General features: G+C 48.9%; 1 protein-coding gene across 2 annotated transcripts in view; it reads right to left on the bottom strand.

The window, feature by feature from the left end:
• The window catches only part of LOC141258699 (uncharacterized), a 204,765-nt gene that overhangs the window by 33,182 nt on the left and 149,119 nt on the right, over nt 1–22,464 (bottom strand). Inside the window, exons 3-8 of one of the 2 annotated variants that reach the window (XM_073673718.1) lie at nt 19,674–19,905; nt 17,805–17,881; nt 17,599–17,694; nt 17,418–17,513; nt 17,237–17,332; nt 17,043–17,151 (exon numbers count right to left, since the gene is read on the bottom strand). In XM_073673718.1, the coding sequence (XP_073529819.1) occupies nt 17,043–17,151; nt 17,237–17,332; nt 17,418–17,513; nt 17,599–17,694; nt 17,805–17,881; nt 19,674–19,905 (706 nt within the window). The remainder of the gene's footprint in view (nt 1–17,042; nt 17,152–17,236; nt 17,333–17,417; nt 17,514–17,598; nt 17,695–17,804; nt 17,882–19,673; nt 19,906–22,464) is intronic. The other variant, XM_073673719.1, reaches the window with a different exon arrangement.

Consider the following 22,464-nt stretch of genomic DNA (forward strand, 5'->3'; position numbering starts at 1 on the left):
CACAACAAATTTCATGGTGCAATTTATCCTATTACCCTTATGATAATGCAAAATTGGAGGCTGAAAAACATTTTTGTGGGAAAAATGTGAACATTTTATTTTTGCAGCTGAATATTAGAAACTTCTGTGAAGCACCTGGGGGTTCAAGGTACTCATCACACATCTAGATAAGTTTCCTAAGGGGTCTAGTTTCCAAAATGGTGTCACTTGTGGGGGGTTTCCACTGTTTAGGCACATCAGGGGCTCCCCAAATGCAACATGGCGTCCGCTAATTATTCAAGCAAATTTTACATTCAAAAAGTCTAATAGCGCTCCTTCCCTTCCGAACCCTGCAGTGCGCCCAAACAGTGGTTTGCCTCCACATATGGGGTATCAGCGCGCTCATGAGAAATTGCACTACAAATTGTGTAGTCCATTTTTTCCTGTTACCCCTGTGAAAATAAAAAAAATGCATCTAAATATCACTTTTGTGAAAAAAGTTAAATGTTCATTGTTTTCTTCCACATTCCAAAAATTCCCGTGAAACACCTGAAAGGTTAATAAACTTCTTGAATGTGGTTTTGAGCACCTTGAGGGGTGAAGTTTTTAGAATGGTGTCACTTTTGGGTATTTTCTGTCATAAAGACCCCTCAAAGTCACTTCAAATAAGATGTGGTCCCTAAAAAAATGTTTTTGTAAATTTTGTTGGAAAAATTAGAAATCGCTGGTCAACTTTTAACAGTTATAGCTTCCTAACAAAAAAAAATTTTGGTTCCTAAATTGTGCTGATGTAAAGTAGACATGTGGGAAATGTTATTTATTAACTCTTTTGTGTGACATATCTCTCTGATTTAAGGGCATGAAAATTCAAAGTTTGAAAATTGCAAAATTTTCTACATTTTCGCCAAATTTCCAATTTTTTCACAAATAAACGCAAGTGATATCGAAGAAATTTTACCACAATAATGAAGTACAATATGTCATGAAAAAACGTTCTCAGAATCAGGGGAATCTGTTGAAGCGTTCCAGAGTAATTACTTCATAAAGTGACAGTGGTCAGAATTGAAAAAATTGGCCCGGTCACGAAGGCAAAAACAGGCTCTGGCGCGAAGTGGTTAAGCCACTTTTACGGGCTCATAATAAAACGTTCAAAAACGAGACTGAAACGGTTTTCCTGTGAAATATGTTAAGGAACTTCCTTTCCAGGGTAAAGACTTGTGTATAAGGTAAAATAAATAACCAAAAACAAAAATACTCCTCCACACCTTGGGCTATGTTCACAAGTAGCATTTTTTATGCGTTTTTGCACTTTTGTATTGCTTTCAACCGTGACAAATGCATTCACCGGGAAATGTCATTTTAACATTTTACAACCTTATCTGGCCATGTGCTGTGTGACACATGCATACAGTGCTGAAAAGTCATGGGAACAGCATGGGGAAGACCCCTGGAAGCATCTCTGACACCCAGGTCACTGCCTAAAAGTGTGCCCATCAGAAGTGATACTTGCCGCATCAGAAGATGCAGACTTGCAACTATCCCCGTGCAAGTCCTTGTCCCAGGGCAGTGTTCAATTGTACCTCCCCCATTCCTTGCAATGCAAGCGCAAGTATGCAGCCAACCACCCACCCGCAGGCTGCAATACTATACTGATTGCTTGCTTGCACTTGAAATTGGGCATTTTAGGCATGTGGAGGCGGAATCTGGCCACCACATCATGGCTGCGTCGGAGGCCTGGTATCCAAACTCAGTCCTCAGCCGCCCAGCGGCCGGGTGTCCACGCTTGGTCCCCAGCCGCCAGGGGGCGGCCGGGTGTCCATACTCGGTCCCCAGCCGCCCTGCGGCCGGGTGTCCACACACGGTTCCCAGCTGCCTGGGGGAGGCCGGGTGTCCATAAACGGTCCCCAGCCGCCCCTATTTGAAGGACAGCCTAACCATAAACACGGGCTACACCTCAACAAACCCGAGAAACACACATTCGCCAGGAGACTCGCAACACTCATCAGGAGGGCGTTAAACTAGAAGAAGAGGGGATGGGAAGAAAAATGCCGGACACGAACATGCAACCAGAGAACATACTAATGAAAGATATGAAGTGCGACAAAGAAGGTCCAAGACAAGATACTTGGAAGGGAGGTAAGAAAATTTCTAATACAATCCACAGGGAGAAGATTGGAACAAAACAAAATCGTGTAAACTGCGTGCTAGCAAATGCCAGGAGCCTGACAAACAAGATGGATGAACTGGAAGCAGAAATATCTACAGGTAACTATGACATAGTGGGAATAACCGAGACATGGTTAGATGAAAGCTATGACTGGGCAGTTAACTTACAGGGTTACAGTCTGTTTAGAAGGGATCGAATAAGTCGGAAAGGGGGTGGAGTCTGTCTATATGTAAAGACGTGTCTAAAGCCTACAATACGGGAGGATGTATGGGAGGGAAATGAGGAGGTCGAGTCCTTATGGGTGGAGATACATGGGGCAAAAAACAATAATAAAATTATCATAGGAGTCTGTTATAAACCACCAAATATAGCAGAAGCCACGGAAAGTCTATTAATGAGACAAATAGACGAAGTAGCAAAAAATAACCAGGTGATTATTATGGGGGACTTCAACTACCCCGATATAGACTGGGAAACCGAAAGCTGTAGATCTCAGAAAGGAAACAGGTTTCTGTCAATTATTAAAGACAATTATTTGTCACAACTTGTGCAGGAACCAACTAGAGGGACGGCCCTTTTAGACTTAATATTAACTAACAGGCCAGACAGAATAACTGAGGTGCAGGTCAGGGGGCACCTGGGAAATAGTGACCACAACATTATACAATTCCACATGTGCTTCAGTAGGGTGCCCAGCAAGGGAGTCACAAAAACACTGAACTTCAGCTAAGAGATGCCCTTCACCTTATAGACTGGGATAGGATCTTCAGTAATAGGAGCACGGATAGAAAATGGGAAATTCTCAAAACAGTCCTACATAGTCACTGTAGAAGGTCCATACCTTATGGGAATAAAAGGGCTAGGAATAGGAGGAAGCCAATGTGGCTAAATAAGGACGTCAAGAGGGCAATGAAAAACAAAAAAAGGGCTTTCTGTAAACTTAAACAAGAAGGCAGCGAGGAAGCGCTAATATCTTATAGGGAAAAAAACAAAATCTATAAGAAACAAATAAGAATAGCAAAAGAGGAGACAGAGAGACTAATTGCCAAGGAAAGTAAAACGAATCCCAAACTGTTCTTTATATAAACAGTAAAAGGATTAAAACTGATGGCGTTGGCCCATTGAAAAATAACCTGGGTAAAATCATAGAGGGCGATGAGGGTAAAGCGAACCTACTCAATAGCTTCTTCTCCACTGTTCTCACAAAAGAAAACAATTTATCGGAGGAAATGCAGAGTGATAAAGTAAACCCTCCGCTAAATATCATCCACCTAACCCAGGAGGAAGTTCAGAAACGCCTAAATAATATCAAAATAGACAAGTCACCAGGCCCAGATGGCATACACCCCCGGGTACTAAAAGAATTAAGTAATGTGATAGACAGGCCGCTGTATCTTATATTCAAGCACTCTTTATGGACAGGGACTGTCCCATTAGACTGGCGCCAAGCAAATGTGGTACCAATATTCAAAAAGGGGTCTAAAAGTGACCCTGGGAACTATAGAGCAGTCAGCTTAACGTCTGTTGTGGGTAAATTGTTTGAAGGATTTCTTAGAGATGCTATTGTAGAATATCTTAATGATAATAACTGTCTAACTCCATATCAACATGGATTCATGAGAGATCGCTCCTGCCAAACAAACCTGATTGCCTTCTACGAGGAGGTGAGCTCACAGCTGGACCGGGGAGAGTCAGTGGATGTTGTAGACCTTGACTTCTCCAAAGCGTTTGATACCGTGCCACACAAAAGGTTGGTATATAAAATGAGAATGCTTGGTCTGGGGGATAATGTGTGCAAGTGGGTAAATAGCTGGCTGAGTGATAGAAAGCAGAGGGTGGTTATCAATGGAGTAAGCTCAGGGTGTGTCAGGGTTACTAGCGGGGGGCCTCAAGGGTCTGTCTTGGGCCCTATATTATTTAATATATTTATTAATGATCTAGTGGAAGGGTTGCATAGTAAAATAGCAATATTTGCAGATGATACTAAACTTTGTAAAGTAGTTAATACAGATGAGGATAGGGCACAGCTACAGGAGGATTTAGATAAATTGGGGAGTTGGGCCAAAAAATGGCAAATGGGGTTCAATGCCGATAAATGTAAGGTCATGCACATGGGAAAGAAAAACAGCAGTCACCCATACATATTAAATGGGAAACCGTTGGGGAAATCTGACATGGAGAAGGACCTGGGCGTCTTGGTTAATAGCAAATTAAATTGGAGTGCCCAGTGTCAGGCAGCAGCTGCGAAGGCAAATAGAGTCATGGCATGCATCAGAAGAGGAATAGGAGCATATGATGAGAACATTGTTCTTCCTCTGTATAAAGCGCTGGTAAGGCCGCACTTAGAATATTGTGCACAGTTCTGGGCTCCGGTGCTCAGGAAAGACATATTGGAGCTAGAGAGGGTACAAAGGAGGGCGACTAAGGTAATAAAGGGAATGGAGGGACTAGAATACCTAGAGAGGTTGTCAAAATTAGGCCTATTTACGTTGGAAAAGAGAAGGCTTAGGGGAGACCTCATAAACATGTATAAATACATCAGGGGGCAGTACAGAGATCTCTCCCATGACCTGTTTATACCAAGGATGGTGACAAAGACGAGGGGGCACACTATGCGTCTGGAGGAAAGGAGGTTCCTGCACCAGCATAGAAGGGGATTCTTTATGGTCAGAGCCATGAGACTCTGGAACTCTCTGGGAGAGGAAGTGGTGATGTCCAACTCACTTAATGAGTTCAAGAGAGGCCTGGACACCTTTCTTGAGAACAATAAAATTACATCTTATGCTTAGTGATAGTTAATTAATCCAGGGATTTAATCTGAGTGCCAGATTGGTATCGGGAAGTGAATTTTTCCTCAATGATGTAAATTGGCCTATACCGCATGGTTTTTTGTTGCCTTCCCCTGGATCAACGCTGCGGAATAGCTGCAGTGCACAAGAAATAGGCTGAACTGGATGGACGCTTGTCTTTTTTCGGCCTTATAAACTATGTAACTATGTAACGTGGACAAGTGAATGTAGCCAGGGATGGTCCATCTCACTGACGCCTTCACACTGGGTTAATATTGTGGAAGCCGGGACACAGTTGGACACTAAAATGCAACACGTCCTCCAGACATAGAGGATTGCGGGTCCTGGGTGAATCAGGCTTCAACACAAAGTTCAAAAGGTAGACAGCAGCTGTGGTCGGCCTCCTACACAACGAGTTAATTATTCATGATCATGAGGCAATCCATCTCCTTAGCTTTCTGTTCCTTGGAATGCAAGCCCACGTATGTAGTAACGGCTAGGCCTGAGGTGGTCAGCGTTTTGGCGCATATCCTACCTCCTCCGAGGATTGCTGGATGTTTTCCTGCTACTATCCTAGTTCTATGACTCCCGTTAAAACAAAGCTTCAGGTGATGAATGAGGTGGTGGCAAAGGAGAAAGAGCAGGAGGAACAGGGACCATTCACATCAATATCAGGCCAGTCAACCACACATGTCTTGTAGGATATGTTTCTGTACCAAAAGAAGCGGTTCGGCTACACAGTTATAGGGCATGCAGTGAGTGCAATGCCTACCAAAAATTTAGAGGCACTCCAATGCCCCTTGGAAGTGACATGGAGGTCAGAGAGCCTTAACTAAACCGTTTTTTCCATTTATAGAAACTGGGTCTCCTGTACACTGTTGGCTAAGCAGTGAATGGAAGGCTTTCCAAAAATTATGAGGAACTGCAATGCCCCTTGAAACAGACGTGGATTACAGCGTACTAAAAACCTTCTACCCATTATTGGGGAGTGGGTCTCCCTTAGTGTTCGCCTATGCATTGAAAAGCAAAAGCTGACAAAAATTAGGAGGAAATGCAATGCCCGTTGGAAGAGTCGTGGAGGTCAGAGTTAATTAAAAACAACATTTCAATGCCCCTTGGAAGAGCTGTGGAGTTCAGAGTGGTCTAACAAGATGGTTTTAATGCCCTTTGGAAGAGACGTGGAGGTCACAGTAGCTTAACAAGGCGGTTTTAATGCCCCTTGGAAGAGACGTGGAGGTAACAGTAGCTTAACAAGACGGTTTTAATGCCAAAAATTTCGAGGCACTCCAATGCCCCTTGGAAGTGATATGGAGGTCAGAGAGCCTTAACTAAACCGTTTTTTCCATTTATAGAAACTGGGTCTCCTGTACACTGTTGGCTAAGCAGTGAATGGAAGGCTTTCCAAAAATTATGAGGAACTGCAATGCCCCTTGAAACAGACGTGGATTACAGCGTACTAAAAACCTTCTACCCATTATTGGGGAGTGGGTCTCCCTTAGTGTTCGCCTATGCATTGAAAAGCAAAAGCTGACAAAAATTAGGAGGAAATGCAATGCCCGTTGGAAGAGTCGTGGAGGTCAGAGTTAATTAAAAACAACATTTCAATGCCCCTTGGAAGAGCTGTGGAGTTCAGAGTGGTTTAACAAGATGGTTTTAATGCCCTTTGGAAGAGACGTGGAGGTCACAGTAGCTTAACAAGGCGGTTTTAATGCCCCTTGGAAGAGACGTGGAGGTAACAGTAGCTTAACAAGATGGTTTTAATGCCCCTTGGAAGAGTGGTGGAGGTCGCAGTAGCTTAACAAGAAGGTTTTAATGCCCCTTGGAAGAGTGGTGGAGGTCGCAGTGGAATAAAAAGACAATATCAATGCCCGTGGAAGAGACGTGGAGGTCACAGTAGCTTAACAAGATGGTTTTAATGCCCCTTGGAAGAGACGTGGAGGTCACAGTAGCTCAACAAGACTGTTTTAATGCCCCTTGGAAGAGTGGTGGAGGTCGCAGTGGAATAAAAAGACAATATCAATGCCCCTTGGAAGAGTGGTGGAGGTCGCAGTAGTTTAACAAGACGGTTTTAATGCCCCTTGGAAGAGTGGTGGAGGTTACAGTGGAATAAAAAGACAATATCAATGCCCCTTGAAAGAGTGGTGGAGGTCGCAGTAGCTTAACAAGACGGTTTTAATGCCCCTTACAAGAGCCATGCAGTACAGCATATTAAAAATATTAGTTCCATTATTGTGGAGTGGCTCTCCCATAGTCTTTGCCTATGCCTTTCAAGCAAAAGCTGTCAAAATTTAGGACGGAGGAACTTGCCATGCTGGCAACACGGACCACGGTCACCCTGGTGGTATAGTGGTGGTGGAGGCTGAGGATAAGGAGAAGAGCAAAAAACAGCCAAAATTAGGAAGCGTATACCCATGTGTGGGTGTGAAGTGGTGCATGGGAATACACCTCCAGAAACAACACAGTGGATTTGACTTTATGTTACTCTGCTGTCATTTGGTGGTGATGAGAAGTCTGGCCCAATCCAGCCCTTGTTCATTTTGATAAGGGTCAGTTTGTCAGCATTGTCAGTTGACAGGCAAGTGCGCTTATCAGTTATAATTCCCTCAGCGGCACTAAAAACACGCTCTGATAACACGCTAGCGGCAGGGCAGGCCAGGACCTCCAAGGCGTACAGAGCGAGTGTAGCGTCGGCGTCCCTGCCCTCTGCCAGGCAGGGACGCTGTTCCCCTCACCTCTCCGCTCCGAGCCCGGCGGCCTCCTCCCGCTCTGCTGGCAGCGCGTGCTCCTTCCCGGACACGGTGCTTAGGGCGCGCGCGCGCTCCCCGCCTCTTAAAGGGGCCGTGCGCGCCGTCCTAAGGAGTACCCGGCCAATGGCCGGAGGACTTCACCATATATAAGGCACCTCCTCCAAAATGGAGGTGCCCGAGCAATGTTGTTGCACTGTTCACTACTCTGCTTCAGCCCTCAGGTCCCGTTTCCAGTTACCTGCCAGTTACCTGCCAGTTTCCTGCCAGATTGCTGTCTGATTCCTGCCTGTTATCCGCTTACCTGCTTGCTAGCCTGAGGTCCGACGGTCTGCCTTCCGACACCTGTCAGTCTGTCTATGGACCAGCTTGCCCGCTCACCTGGGAGCGCTCATCTGCTACCTGTCTGCTAGCCTACCTGGAGGCTCCGCCGTCACGTGCTGTGACCACCTGCCAGTCCAGAGACTCTTGCCCGCTCACCTGGGAGCGCTCATCTGCTACCTGCCTGTTAGCCTACTTGGAGGCTCCGCCGTCACATGCTGTGACCACCTGCTTATCCAGTGACTCTCGCCTGCTCACCTGTGAGCACACATCTGCCATCTGCCTGCTAGCCTACCTGGACGCTCAGCCGTCACAGGTCGTACCTACCCTTTACCCAGAGACTGTCCCGGTCACTTGCCGTGACCTCCTGCCCGTTCACCCAGAGACTGTCCCGGTCACTTGCCGTGACCTCCTGCCCGTTCACCCAGAGACTGCCCCGGTCACTTGCTGTGACCTCCTGCCCGTTTACCCAGAGACTGTCCCGGTCACCTGCTGTGACTACCTGCCTGTCTTCCCTGGTCGCCACCCGCTTCCTTACAAGGACCGCCCCCTTGTATAAGTTGCTCAGAGGTTCCGCCTCCCAGACCCGTTACAGTTTGCTCGGGCCATGGAACCCGGTGGCACCCAAGCTCCCTCGCTCTCGGATCTTTGTCATGAACTGTCCCGTCAGAGGTCCCAACAGGAGTCCATCCTGAGCCACCTGCGGAATGTCAACTCTCGCCTGGACACTCTGACTGCTCCACCAGCAACCACCGCTAGTGTTATGACTCGCAGCCCGGCAGCGCCGCTGCCCACCAATACCATGGCATCCTGTCCAGGACCCCGGCTTTCTGCACCTCCTCGCTTCGGAGGCGACTCCGCTCTGGCTCGGGGCTTCATAAACCAGTGCACCCTGCACTTTGAACTCCTGTCCCACCAGTTTAACTCCGACCGGGCTAAAGTAGCCTTCATCATGTCCCATCTCACGGGGGAGGCACTGGCTTGGCTAAATCCTCTATGGGAGAGAGGAGACCCCCTGGTGTCCGAATTGCCTGCCTTTCTCACGGCTTTCCGGAAAGTCTTCGACGAACCCGGACGGAGGACCTCATCCGCATCGTCTCTGCTACGCCTCCGTCAGGGAAGTCTCACCGTGGGCCAATATGCCATACGGTTCCGTACCCTTGCCTCGGAGCTGGCCTGGCATAACGACGCTCTGGTGTCTGTCTTCTGGGAGGGTCTGTCCGGCCGTATTAAAGATGAACTCGCCGGTCGGGACATTCCTACCACTCTCGATGACTTAATAACTCTTGCCACCCGGATTGACCTACGGTTCCAGGAGCGTGCCAAAGAGGTCACCCGTGAGAGGAGGTTTCCACATCTAGCTCCTACCTTCCAGAAACCCGTCACTCCCTCCGTTTCTCCCCAGGTACACTCTCCTGAGCCTATGCAGGTCGACCAGACCAAGATGGTCAAAACCCGTCAGGACTTACGCCGTGCCGAGGGGAGCTGCTTCTACTGTGGCAGCAAGGAGCACCGGATCCATACCTGCCCGGAGAGGTCGGAAAACGCCTGTGTCTAGGTTTGCTCAGAGAGGTCGACCTAGACAAGAATAAATCCTCTCCATCTCTGCTGCTGTCAGTCTCAATTATCTGCGGGGAGAACCGTTTTTTCGAACTAGCCCAACTTGACTCTGGAGCAGCCAGGAATCTTATTTCACAGTCCCTGGTAGAAAAACACCGCATTTCCACCAAACCTCTGGCTGTACCCTTATCTGTCGCTGCCGTGGATGGGGGCCTCTTACCACGTCCCATCCAACTCATCACCGAATCCATTACACTGCAGGTGGGAATGCTGCATTCTGAGAGCATCTCTTTTCATGTTCTGCCTGGACTCTCTCACGCCCTCTTACTAGGCCTACCTTGGCTCCAGAGACATGCACCCGTGCTTGACTGGAAGACCGGAGAAGTCCTTCGTTGGGGACAGGACTGCCATAAGACTTGTTTGGTTCCCGTTCATCCCTTCCGTCCTTCTCCTACCCCAACTAATCTACCTGGACTTCCGATTCCTTATTGGTCATTTGCTGATGTCTTTAATAAAAAGGAGGCAGAGACATTACCCCCTCATAGACCATACGACTGTCCTATCGACCTGTTACCCGGTACTACGCCTCCCCGTATTTACCCATTGTCCGCTGCTGAGACCCGGTCAATGTCTGAATATATTGAGGAGAATCTGGCCCGGGGATTCATCCGGAAACCCACCTCCCCGGCGGGAGCAGGCTTCTTTTTCGTTAAAAAGAAGGACGGCTCTCTCCGTCCCTGTATAGACTATAGAGGCCTTAACCAGATCACGGTGAAGAATAAGTACCCCCTTCCACTCATTCCGGAGTTATTTGATTGTCTGAGGGGGGCTAGAATCTTCACCAAACCGGACCTCCGTGGAGCGTACAACCTGGTCCGTATCCGTCAGGGTGATGAATGGAAGACTGCATTCAACACCCGGGACGGCCACTATGAATATCTGGTAATGCCCTTTGGTCTCTGTAATGCTCCTGCCGTCTTTCAAGAGTTGGTCAATGACATCTTCCGGGACCTTCTCTACTCCTGCGTAGTGGTGTACCTGGACGACATCTTGGTCTTTTCTCCGGATCTCCAGACTCACCGGAGGGATGTTCGTCAGGTCCTGCTCAGGCTCAGGCAGAATCACCTCTTCGCTAAATATGAGAAGTGCCTCTTTGAGCAGACCTCGCTTCCGTTTCTGGGCTACATAATCTCTCAGACCGGCCTCCGAATGGATCCAGAGAAACTGTCTGCCATCGAGAAATGGCCTCGACCGGAGGGGTTGAAGGCTATTCAGCGGTTCCTGGGCTTCGCCAACTACTACCGACTCTTCATACCGCTCTTCTCTTCCCGGACTGCCCCAATTTCCGCGCTCACCCGTAAGGGCACTAATCCCAGAGAGTGGCCGCCCGAAGCAGAGGAGGCCTTTCTTTCCTTAAAACAGGCCTTCTCTTCCGCCCCGGTGCTGCATCGCCCGGACGGCAACAAGCAGTTCTTCCTGGAAGTTGACGCCTCCTCCTCTGGAGCCGGAGCGGTACTTACCCAAAAATCGTCTTCCGGGAGAATGGAAACTTGTGGCTTCTTCTCCAAACTCTTCTCCTCTTCTGAGCGCAACTATTCCATAGGAGACCGAGAGTTATTGGCCATCAAGCTGGCATTGGAGGAGTGGCGTTACCTACTCGAGGGGGCTCTTCACCCGGTAATAATCTACACTGACCACAAGAACTTGGCTTACCTCCAGCATGCCCAGAGACTTAACCCGCGCCAAAGCCCGGTGGTCCTTGTTTTTTGCTCGCTTTGATTTTGTTCTTCATTTTCGCCCAGCTGACAAAAACATCAAAGCAGACGCCTTGTCCCGATCCTTTCTGGTGTCCGATCTCGAGGAAGAACCCAAACATATCATCGATCCCGCCAGAGTAATGCAAGTGGCTCCCGTGAGTCTAAATCGTCTCCCTCCCGGTAAGACGTTCATTTCAGTACCTGATCGGGAGAAGATCCTACACTGGGGCCATTCGTCTAAACTAGCTGGCCACGCCGGTTAGAAAAAGACCCTCCAGCTTATTACCCGGCACTACTGGTGGCCTACCCTGCACAAGGACGTAATAGACTTTGTTTCTGCCTGTGTGTCCTGCGCCCGCAACAAAGTCCCGAGACACCTGCCAGCCGGTCGCCTCCTTCCGCTTCCTGTGCCTGCTGCCCCCTGGCAGCATATTGCTATGGACTTCATAACTGATCTCCCCGTCTCTGCCGGTTGTACGGTCATTTGGGTGGTCGCTGACCGCTTTTCCAAGATGGCTCACTTTGTTCCCCTGCCAGGCCTCCCGTCTGCACCCGAGCTGGCTAAAGACTTTATCCGCCACATCTTCCGTCTTCATGGCCTGCCCCTCCACATCGTGTCGGATCGTGGGGTACAGTTCACCTCACGTTTCTGGAGAGCCACTTGTAAATTGCTAGACGTCACCCTGGACTTCTCCTCCGCTTACCACCCACAGTCTAATGGTCAAGTGGAGCGGATCAATCAGATCCTGACCAGTTACCTCCGGCACTTCGTTAATGCCCACCATTCTGACTGGGTGGATCTCCTGCCATGGGCCGAATTCTCTTACAACAATCACGAGAGAGAATCTTCCTCCAAATCCCCGTTTTTTGTAGTCTTCGGTCAGCATCCTCGGATCCCATTTCCCGTCTCCACCTCGGTGGATAATCCGGCTGCGGAATCTCTTGTTAACAAATTTTCCTCCTTGTGGGAGAGTACCCAGTCCGCACTCCTTCATTCGTCCGAGCGTATGAAAAGACATGCTGACAAAAAACGTCTGGATCCTCCTCAATTCCGTCCAGGGGATAAGGTCTGGCTCTCGTCCAAGTATGTCCGGCTCAAGATTCCTTCCTATAAGTTAGGGCCTCGGTTCATCGGTCCTCTGGAGGTCATCAGTCAGATCAACCCGGTGGCCTATAAATTGAAACTCCCGGCCAACTTGCGGATCCCTAACTCCTTCCATGTATCTCTCCTCAAACCCGTGGTACTTAACTCTTTTTCCAAGTCTACAGGTACGCCTCCTGCTCCGGTTTCCGCTGAAAACGAGTTTGAGGTAGAGAACATTCTGGCCACAAAAAGGGTAAGAGGAAAGACCTTTTTTCTAGTAGATTGGAAGGGGTTTGGTCCTGAAGAGAGAACGTGGGAGCCCCGGGAGAACATCCATGCCCCTCTCATCCTTGCTAAATTTCTGTCTGGCCTAAAAAAGGGGGGGCCTAAAGGGGGGGTACTGTAGCGTCGGCGTCCCTGCCCTCTGCCAGGCAGGGACGCTGTTCCCCTCACCTCTCCGCTTCGAGCCCGGCGGCCTCCTCCCGCTCTGCTGGCAGCGCGCGCTCCTTCCCGGCCACAGTGCTTAGGGCGCGCGCGCACGCGCTCCCCCCCTCTTAAAGGGGCCGCGCGCGCCGTCCTAAGGAGTCCCCGGCCAATGGCCAGAGGACTTCACCATATATAAGGCACCTCCTCCAAAATGGAGGTGCCCGAGCAATGTTGTTGCACTGTTCACTACTCTGCTTCAGCCCTCAGGTCCCGTTTCCAGTTACCTGCCAGTTACCTGCCAGTTTCCTGCCAGATTGCTGTCTGATTCCTGCCTGTTATCCGCTTACCTGCTTGCTAGCCTGAGGTCCGACGGTCTGCCTTCCGACACCTGTCAGTCTGTCTATGGACCAGCTTGCCCGCTCACCTGGGAGCGCTCATCTGCTACCTGTCTGCTAGCCTACCTGGAGGCTCCGCCGTCACGTGCTGTGACCACCTGCCAGTCCAGAGACTCTTGCCCGCTCACCTGGGAGCGCTCATCTGCTACCTGTCTGCTAGCCTACCTGGAGGCTCCGCCGTCACGTGCTGTGACCACCTGCCAGTCCAGAGACTCTTGCCCGCTCACCTGGGAGCGCTCATCTGCTACCTGCCTGTTAGCCTACCTGGAGGCTCCGCCGTCACATGCTGTGACCACCTGCTTATCCAGTGACTCTCGCCTGCTCACCTGGGAGCACACATCTGCCATCTGCCTGCTAGCCTACCTGGAGGCTCAGCCGTCACAGGTCGTACCTACCCTTTACCCAGAGACTGTCCCGGTCACTTGCCATGACCTCCTGCCCGTTCACCCAGAGACTGTCCCGGTCACTTGCCGTGACCTCCTGCCCGTTCACCCAGAGACTGCCCCGGTCACTTGCTGTGACCTCCTGCCCGTTTACCCAGAGACTGTCCCGGTCACCTGCTGTGACTACCTGCCTGTCTTCCCTGGTCGCCACCCGCTTCCTTACAAGGACCGCCCCCTTGTATAAGTTGCTCAGAGGTTCCGCCTCCCAGACCCGTTACAGCGAGTTGATTCCAAGTGTCCAGCTTGGATACCCAATAATTAAAAGGCACAGAGGTATCACGGAGGACGCCGGTACGGTCGGCAAGGTACTCCCTCACCATCTTTTGAAACTTTCCACTCCTTGTGAGAGTACCCCGCGCCTCAGGGCCTGTAAGCTGGGCGGGTCTCAGAAAACTGTCCCAAAACGTTGACAGTGTTCTCCTGCCTCTGCTGGATTGGAGTCCAGTCTCGCCTGTACGCCTTGGTTGGTCAACGAACTGTGACCTCTGCCGCTAGCGTGTTCAGATGGGAATTTTTTTAACAGCTCTGCAGGGCCTTCTGGTACTGCCCCATTTTTGTAGACCTCTCCACCTCAGGAATAAGACACTGTACACTGTGGAGGCAACTCTGACTGACATAGGGCCCGCAATCCTCTGTGTGGAGAGGATGTGTTCCGTCCCAAGGTCCAACTGGGTCCCGGCTTCCACTATGTTTACCCAGTGTGCCATCAGGGAGATGTACCATCCCTGACCACAAGCACTTGTCCATGTGTCCATTGTCAAGTGGACTCTCCCAGTAACTGCGTTGTTGAGGGCACGGCAGATGTTTTGGGACACGTGCTTGTGTAGTGCGGGGATGGCACACTGGGCAAAATAGTGTCGGCTGGGTACCGAGGGACGGCCACCGCCATAAGGTTGCGGAAGGATTCCGTCTCCACCAGCTTAAAAGGCAGCATTTCCAACGCAAGCAGTCGTGAAATGTGCGAATTTAGGACTGTGGCCTGTGGGGCGTTGGCTTTGAATTTGCACTTTCGTTCAAAGGTCTGGAATATGGACAATTGAACGCTGCGGTGGGACGTGGACGTGGACGTTGATGCTGTTTCTTGAGAAACTGCCATAACAAGTGAAGACTGAGAGGAGGGAGCATCTTTGCATGCAGTATGGACAGGGGATTTCCTTGCATGCACAACAGGGGGTTCTCTTACACGCACAACAGCGGAAGAAGCAGTGGTGACACCCGCTGACACTGGTCGTGGACCCTGGGGTTCGCCCCACAAAGTCGGGTGCTTTGCTGCCATGTGTCTGATCATGCTGGTGGTGGTCAGGCTGGTAGTGTTGTCACCCCTGCTGATGCTGGCCTGGCAGGTGGTACAAATGGCCTTTTTGGGGTTATCAGCAGAGTCTTTAAAAAATTCCAGACTCTGGAAGACCTACCGGTTGTACTGGCAATGTCCCTCGTGTTGGTGTTACGGGGAACAGTTGCCCGCCTTCTGTCTGCCGCCACCACACTGCTTCTTCCTGCCTGTTGGGGTACTCTGCCTCCCTCCCCCTGTGTGCTGCTGGCCTCGCTCTGCGTGTCATCCTGCCACGTTGGGTCAGTTACTAGATCATCCACCACCTCCTCCTCTTGCACTTCCGCACCACGGTCCTCCTCCTCACTTCCTGGCAATTGTGTCTTGTCATCGTCCACCTCTTGTGACAAATTGCCAGCGTCGCCTTCCTGTGGCCGTGGCTGTTCAAATATTTGGCCATCGCTACATGGGATCTCCTCTTCCACCACTTCAAGCGGAGCAAGCGAGGGGCACAAATCTGGAAATGGACCAGTGAACAGCTCTTCAGAGTGTCCAACTGTGGGATCAGTTGCTGTCTGACGACACTCGGCATGGTGGGAGGAAGGAGCATAAGGGTGAGGAGGAGTATGCGGTCGAGACTCACGGCTACTAACACTTGACCGTGTGGAAGACAGACCGGAGGTGGTGGTGCCCAGGTGACTGGAAGTATTATCTGCTATCCAATTAATAACCTGTTCACACTGATCAGTTGGCAATAGTGGTGTTGTTGTGTGCTTCCCTAGTAATTCGGTCAAGAACTGGGAGCGAGAAGATGTGGCTGTTGGTTGTGGCACATTTTCACCTTGGCCACGGCCCCATCCTCTGCACGAACCATCACCAGAACGTCCAGTTCCACGTCCCTTGCCACGCGCCTTGCCCATTGTAAATGAAGTAAAACAGCTTACACTCGCACTATCACTGGAAAAAGGGTAATAAAAAGGAGATTAGAACAGTAGAAGAGGAAAACCACACTTCTATTTCTCTGGCCTACACCAGAATATTTTAAACAGATATATTTGTGTCTGACCAGTCAGCGAGACACTCAAACTGTTTTTTTTTTATGGAAAAAAGGAAAAAAAGTGGATAATACAAAGATATGAACCGTGGAAGAGGAAAACCACAGTTCTAGTTATCAGGCCGAAACCAGACTCTTTTAAACAGATATATTTGTGTCTGAACACTCACTGACACACTCAATTTTTTTTTTGGGGGGGGGGAAATACCAAAAGGTTAATAAGACGTGTATTTGTACAGTCTGACTGAGGAAAAAAAAAATACAGGATTTAGATTAAAAAAATCAATTTGAGAAGCAGCACACAGGACTATAATGCAGCGTTTGCTGGTATAACCACTGCGTCTCCTATACAGCCTGCCTGATATCTGGGTTGGATATTAGTCCTGAGAAGGACTGTTTGTTTGATTTTTCAGGCTTTACACTACACTACCTATTTCACAGTATAAATCTCTCCCTAGCTCAGCAGCACTCTCCCTACACCGTCTGATCCGGAGCGACTGTGTCCAAGATGGCGGCGCCCGGTTTTAAATACTCGATGTGACGCTGTGCGGCCAGCCAATCACTGTAATGCCCACAAACAACACTCTGTTTTCACCGAACCTTCTGCGGTGTCTTTTCTATCATCCACGGAAACGCCTCCGAAATTCCCTTTGCTATAAACAGAGCTTTGTTACAACATGCTAACTGAGACCTTTAGAGTCTGAGCAGAAGCTCTTTTTCTTTTCAATTTTTCAGAACTTAGCAAATTCATCTCAAAAGATCAGACTGTGAAGGGATGTCCCATACAGACTTACTGATGCTGAACAATCAAAGGCATTTGATTAACAGCACATGGCTGCTACTTCATAATATATTCATCTCACATGTACACACACACAGGGTTTACTTACTTTTTCAAACCTGGCTTCTGCATTTTGGCTTAGATTTTGGTAAATACATAACACTGTAATTCGTCATGTGCTAATGCTCATCTGAGGTGTAATTTACAGAACTGTCACGTAGCCGTAAGGTGAAGATTCACCAGAAGACACCGGTGACCCCATTATTACATACCTGCGGTATCATCTCCTGGAGTCTCCTCCTTCACATCCTTCATACACGGCTGATCGTCCATCACCTGCTCTTCTTCATCCGCCACTTTAATGATGGTCCGATCTCCACCCTGATGTCACATGTATAACAGCTCAGTACAATACAACAGAGACATCATCAGAAGCCCCCAAATCTCTGAGCGCACCCCCATCTACCTGCTGACTCTCCTTCTTCACATGGCTCATACACGGCTGATCATCCATCACCTGCTCTTCTTCATCCGCCACTTTAATGATGGTCAGATCTCCACCCTGATGTCACATGTATAACAGCTCAGTACAATACAACAGAGACATCATCAGAAGCCCCCAAATCTCTGAGCGCACCCCCATCTACCTGCTGACTCTTCTTCTTCACATGGCTCATACACGGCTGATCGTCAATCATCTGCTTTTCTTCATCCTCCACTTTAATGATGGTCCGATCTCCACCCTGATATCACATGTATAACAGTTCAGTACAATACAACAGACACATCATCAGAAGTCCCCAAATCTCTGAGCGCACCCCCATCTACCTGCTGACTCTCCTTCTTCACATGGCTCATACACGGCTGATCGTCCATCATCTGCTCTTCTTCATCCTCCACTTTAATGATGGTCCGATCTCCACCCTGATATCACATGTATAACAGCTCAGTACAATACAACAGACATCACCAGAAGCCCCCAAATCTCTGACCGCGCCCCCATATAGATGTGGAGGAGGTGCAGCTTCATCTACCTTGTGACTCTCTGGACAATCCTGGGAATATGGAGGAGCCGGACATCTCTCCGGGGGATTTCTAACACAGAGTCCATCTGTAGGAAACAGCCGGATAAGAGATTGTTACATGGGGTGATGGGAGTAGTATCTAGGTGACCTTCTAATAGACCTTCCTTACACTCCTGGTCGGCCATGAAATCAGTCTCCTTTTCTCCATCTATGACCTCACATAGAAGCTGAAGCCTGAGCTGCCCGTAATGCTCATTTTTTAGGTGTAGGGGTTTATATGCTGATACTGGGAATATGACTTTGTAGCTCTATTTTCTTGATGAATGAGGAGGATGAACAGGAGAGCCACCTGACTAGAGATCCACTTGACCAGCCCAGGGGATGGGGACGACTTGGTACCCGGGCCTTTTGCCTTGTGGATGTCGCGGTGGTCGGCTCCTGGGCCCGTACCCTGGGGTCGCTCTTTAAAAGGGTATTGTATACTGGGATAATGGGTTTCTTAATTTTATGAAAGTTCGTGACGCCACCTGTGGTTTCTGGTGAGAATCACCAGCACTGCGCAGTCCACTGAGGCCGGTGATAAGGCAGCTCAATGGTATAGCTCCCCACAGGTGGAGCTAGGACTCTGGGCAGCGTACGGAAAGGGGGGACACAGGACAGGCGATACCCAGCCGGGTCAGAGCAAGAACAGGGACCGACACGATAGTCACTTTAGTACCTTTTACTGATGGAAATTCAGGCAAATCCCGGAGCACTGTAGGGTGAAGGGTGCATATCAGGATCCTCCCCAATGAGCGGGTGTAGGGCCTCCTGTTTCTTGCCTCTGCGTAGTAAGTTTCTGACCTGCCTGGAGCTAGGCCTAACTTTGTCTCTGTCCTGCGATGGCTGACTTTGTGGTAGGGCCTTTTCTTGGAGTACACGCTCCTCAGCTTGCGGGGTCTATGTGTCTCCCGGCTCTGTTACGTATCAGCACTTTAGCGATCCTGGGACCTGTAGTTCTCCAGGGATTCCGGTTATGCCTTACTGGGTTGTAGAGATCCCGGTAAGCTCGGACCCGGTGTCCGGTAAATTCTTCGGGGTGAGCTGATTAAGCTCCTCTGCCCCCACTTATTAACTTTCCACTTGCCTTCGGCCTACTCGGGCCCTCACTAGGCAATACACACTAACGGCAGCTTGCCACGCTTCACCGATCTTATGGTGCCGGCACACCTTAAGCTCTAACTGAGCTCCCTGAATCTAGCTAGCAGGAGCCTCGTGCTCCACTACTGAACTATTAGCCGAGTTCTCTAAACTAGACTGAGCTCCACTGCAGACTAACCTCTCTCAGGCTTCTCTACTGCAGGAACTCTTCAGAGGAACTGAACTGCCTGACTCCACCTTCCCTATTTATATCCCTAACGGGCTCCCTCTGCTGGTCTGAGGTGGAAGGTGGAGATGTGTGAATGTTTATGGGGGACTCTTGTGGAGGAATCCATCAATGCACTCTTCCAGGATCTGTGATACCAAGCGCAGCTGGGCGTCACACACTGATCCAGGCTTCATGTCCCAAAGGAAGACAGACCCAATAGTCAAGTCATAGAGAGAGATACAAGTTATTCTGCTTTTAAAGTTTACAAGTCTGTGCGCATGGAACGGATAGAGGCGGCGGTGATCAGATAAGTGCACATTCTGCCATGTATAAAGACGAGCGACCCCCCCCCGAGCCTGACACACTGCAGATGTAGGACCTGAACAAGACCCAAAACCGGGATCTTCTACATCACCGGGCATTGTACCACTGTGTGTATGCCCTGTACATGGCGAGACAGAAGGTCCGACAACACCCCAGTGCAGCCTGTGCCCACAGTAATGATGTCTAATACACAAGTCTCCGCTTACCTGGTGATGTACGAAACTGGTGCTCCTCCACCACAACGTCCGAGTACAGATTCCGGTGCTCCTCCACCACAACGTCCGAGCACAGACCCGGGTGCTCCTCCACCGCAACGTTCGAGTACAGATCCCGGTGCTCCTCCACCACAACGTCCGAGTACAGATCCCAGTGTCCTTCTACATAATCCCACTCCTCCAAGGAGAAATAGAGAGCGATGTCCTGACACCGGAGAGGAACCTGACAACCAACGAGAGCCGACATCACCCAGAATCCTCAAGTGTATACTGTGTAATCTCCCAGCAGTCTCCTCTCCGCTCATCACCCAGAATCCTCCAGTGTATACTGTATAGTCTCCCAGCAGTCTCCTTTCTGCTCATCACCCAGAATCCTCCAGTGTATACTGTATAATCTCCCAACAGTAATGTAGAAACAATCTTTCATCTCACCGGGGTCAGCCTGCTCGCTCCACTTTCTCATGAGGTGCGGTGCTTGGATTGTAGAGATCCCCGTCTGGGAGACATTAGGACAGTAATAAAGAGGTGGTTATCCAGCAACTCGTGAAATTTACTTAAAAAATAGCCTTTATTTTGAAAAAATTAAAACCATGAGACCATGGTGCAAATAAAAGCGTACAGAGGCTGACGCGTTTCGGATACGTAGATCCTTACTCATAGCATAATACAATGTTGAAATGGAAAAACTTTTAAGGCATATGGAGAAAGCAGCCGCCCCCCGACATCACCTGTTCAGAAGCTCAATTACCCATGAGTCCAGAGTCTCAGAAACCTCCGTTTTAACCCTAAATAAACTGACTGTTTCTATTTAAAAGGGAAAAAAAAAAAGTGGAAAGTTGCCAAACAATTAGAAACTCCATAAATATAACTCGCTAAATATAAGTCACATAGTATCAACCTAGAAACAGAGAGTTATAATGCATATAGCAGGAGATCAGCTGGTGTAAAACAGTGCAGGTGGAAATAACCGGAATATTAATACAAATACATGAATTCATTTCTCATATTTAACCCTGTCCCCACCACGATGAGATATAGGGACAGTTTCCAATGCACTTACACGTAAGCAGCCGATATTACCTCCATGTTCATGCAAGAAATGCCTGGAGGCTCCTGACAAACTGCGGGTGGTGGGATCTACGGGTGGTGGGATTCAGGACATCGTATATGTGTAATGATAAACTACGGGTGGTGGATTCAGGACATCCTATATATGTGTTGTGATAAACTACGGGTGGTGGATTCAGGACATCGTATATGTGTTCTGATAAACTACGGGTGGTGGATTCAGGACATCGTATACAGTACAGACCAAAAGTTTGGACACACCTTCTGGTTTAAAGATTTTTCTGTATTTTCATGACTATGAAAATTGTACATTCACACTGAAGGCATCAAAACTATGAATTAACACATGTGGAATTATATACTTAACAAAAAAAGTGTGAAACAGCTGAAAATATGTTTTATATTGTAGGTTCTTCAAAGTAGCCACCTTTTGCTTTGATGACTGCTTTGCACACTCTTGGCATTCTCTTGATGAGCTTCAAGAGGTAGTCACCGGAAATGGTTTTCACTTGACAGGTGTGCCCTGTCAGGTTTAATAAGTGGGATTTCTTGCCTTATAAATGGGGTTGGGACCATCAGTTGTGTTGTGCAGAAGTCAGGTGGATACACAGCTGATAGTCCTACTGAATAGACTGTTAGAATTTGTATTATGGCAAGAAAAAAGCAGCTAAGTAAAGAAAAACGAGTGGCCATCATTACTTTAAGTAATGAAGGTCAGTCAGTCCGAAAAATTGGGCAAACGTTGAAAGTGTCCCCAAGTGCAGTTGCAAAAACCATCAAGCGCTAGAAAGAAACTGGCCCACATGAGGACTGCCCCAGGAAAGGAAGACCAAGAATCACCCCTGCTTCTGAGGATAAGTTTATTCGAGTCACCAGCCTCAGAAATCGCAGGTTAACAGCAGCTCAGATTAGAGACCAGGTCAATGCCACACAGAGTTCTAGCAGCAGACACATCTCTACAACAACTGTTAAGAGGAGACTTTGTGCAGCAGGCCTTCATGGTAAAATAGCTGCTAGAAACCACTGCTAAGGACAGGCAACAAGCAGGAGAGACTTGTTTCGGCTAAAGAACACAAGGAATGGACATTAGACCAGTGGAAATCTGTGCTTTGGTCTGATGAGTTCAAATTTGAGATCTTTGGTTCCAACCACCATGTCTTTGTGCGACGCAGAAAAGGTGAACGGATGGACTCTACATGCCTGGTTCCCAACGTGAAGCAAGGAGGAGGAGGTGTGATGGTGTGGGGGTGCTTTGCTGGTGACACCGTTGGGGATTTATTGAAAATTGAAGGCATACTGAACCAGCATGGCTACCACAGCATCTTGCAGCGGCATGCTATTCCATCCGGTTTGCGTTTAGTTGGACCATCATGTATTTTTCAACAGGACAATGACCCAAAACACACCTCCAGGCTGTGTAAGGGCTATTTGACCAAGTAGGAGAGTGATGGGGTGCTACGCCAGATGACCTGGCCTCCAATCACCAGACCTGAACCCAATCGAGATGGTTTGGGGTGAGCTGGACTGCAGAGTGAAGGCAAAAGGGCCAACAAGTGCTAAACATCTCTGGGAACTCCTTCAAGATTGTTGGAAGACCATTTCCGGTGACTAACTCTTGAAGCTCATCAAGAGAATGCCAAGAGTGTGCAAAGCAGTCATCAAAGCAAAAGGTGGCTACTTTGAAGAACCTAGAATATAAGACATATTTTCAGTT

This window comes from Phyllobates terribilis, unplaced genomic scaffold, assembly GCF_046119375.1.
Source record: "Phyllobates terribilis strain yellow unplaced genomic scaffold, ASM4611937v1 Scaffold_3__8_contigs__length_932513732, whole genome shotgun sequence".
In the NCBI taxonomy this organism is placed as follows: domain Eukaryota; kingdom Metazoa; phylum Chordata; class Amphibia; order Anura; family Dendrobatidae; genus Phyllobates; species Phyllobates terribilis.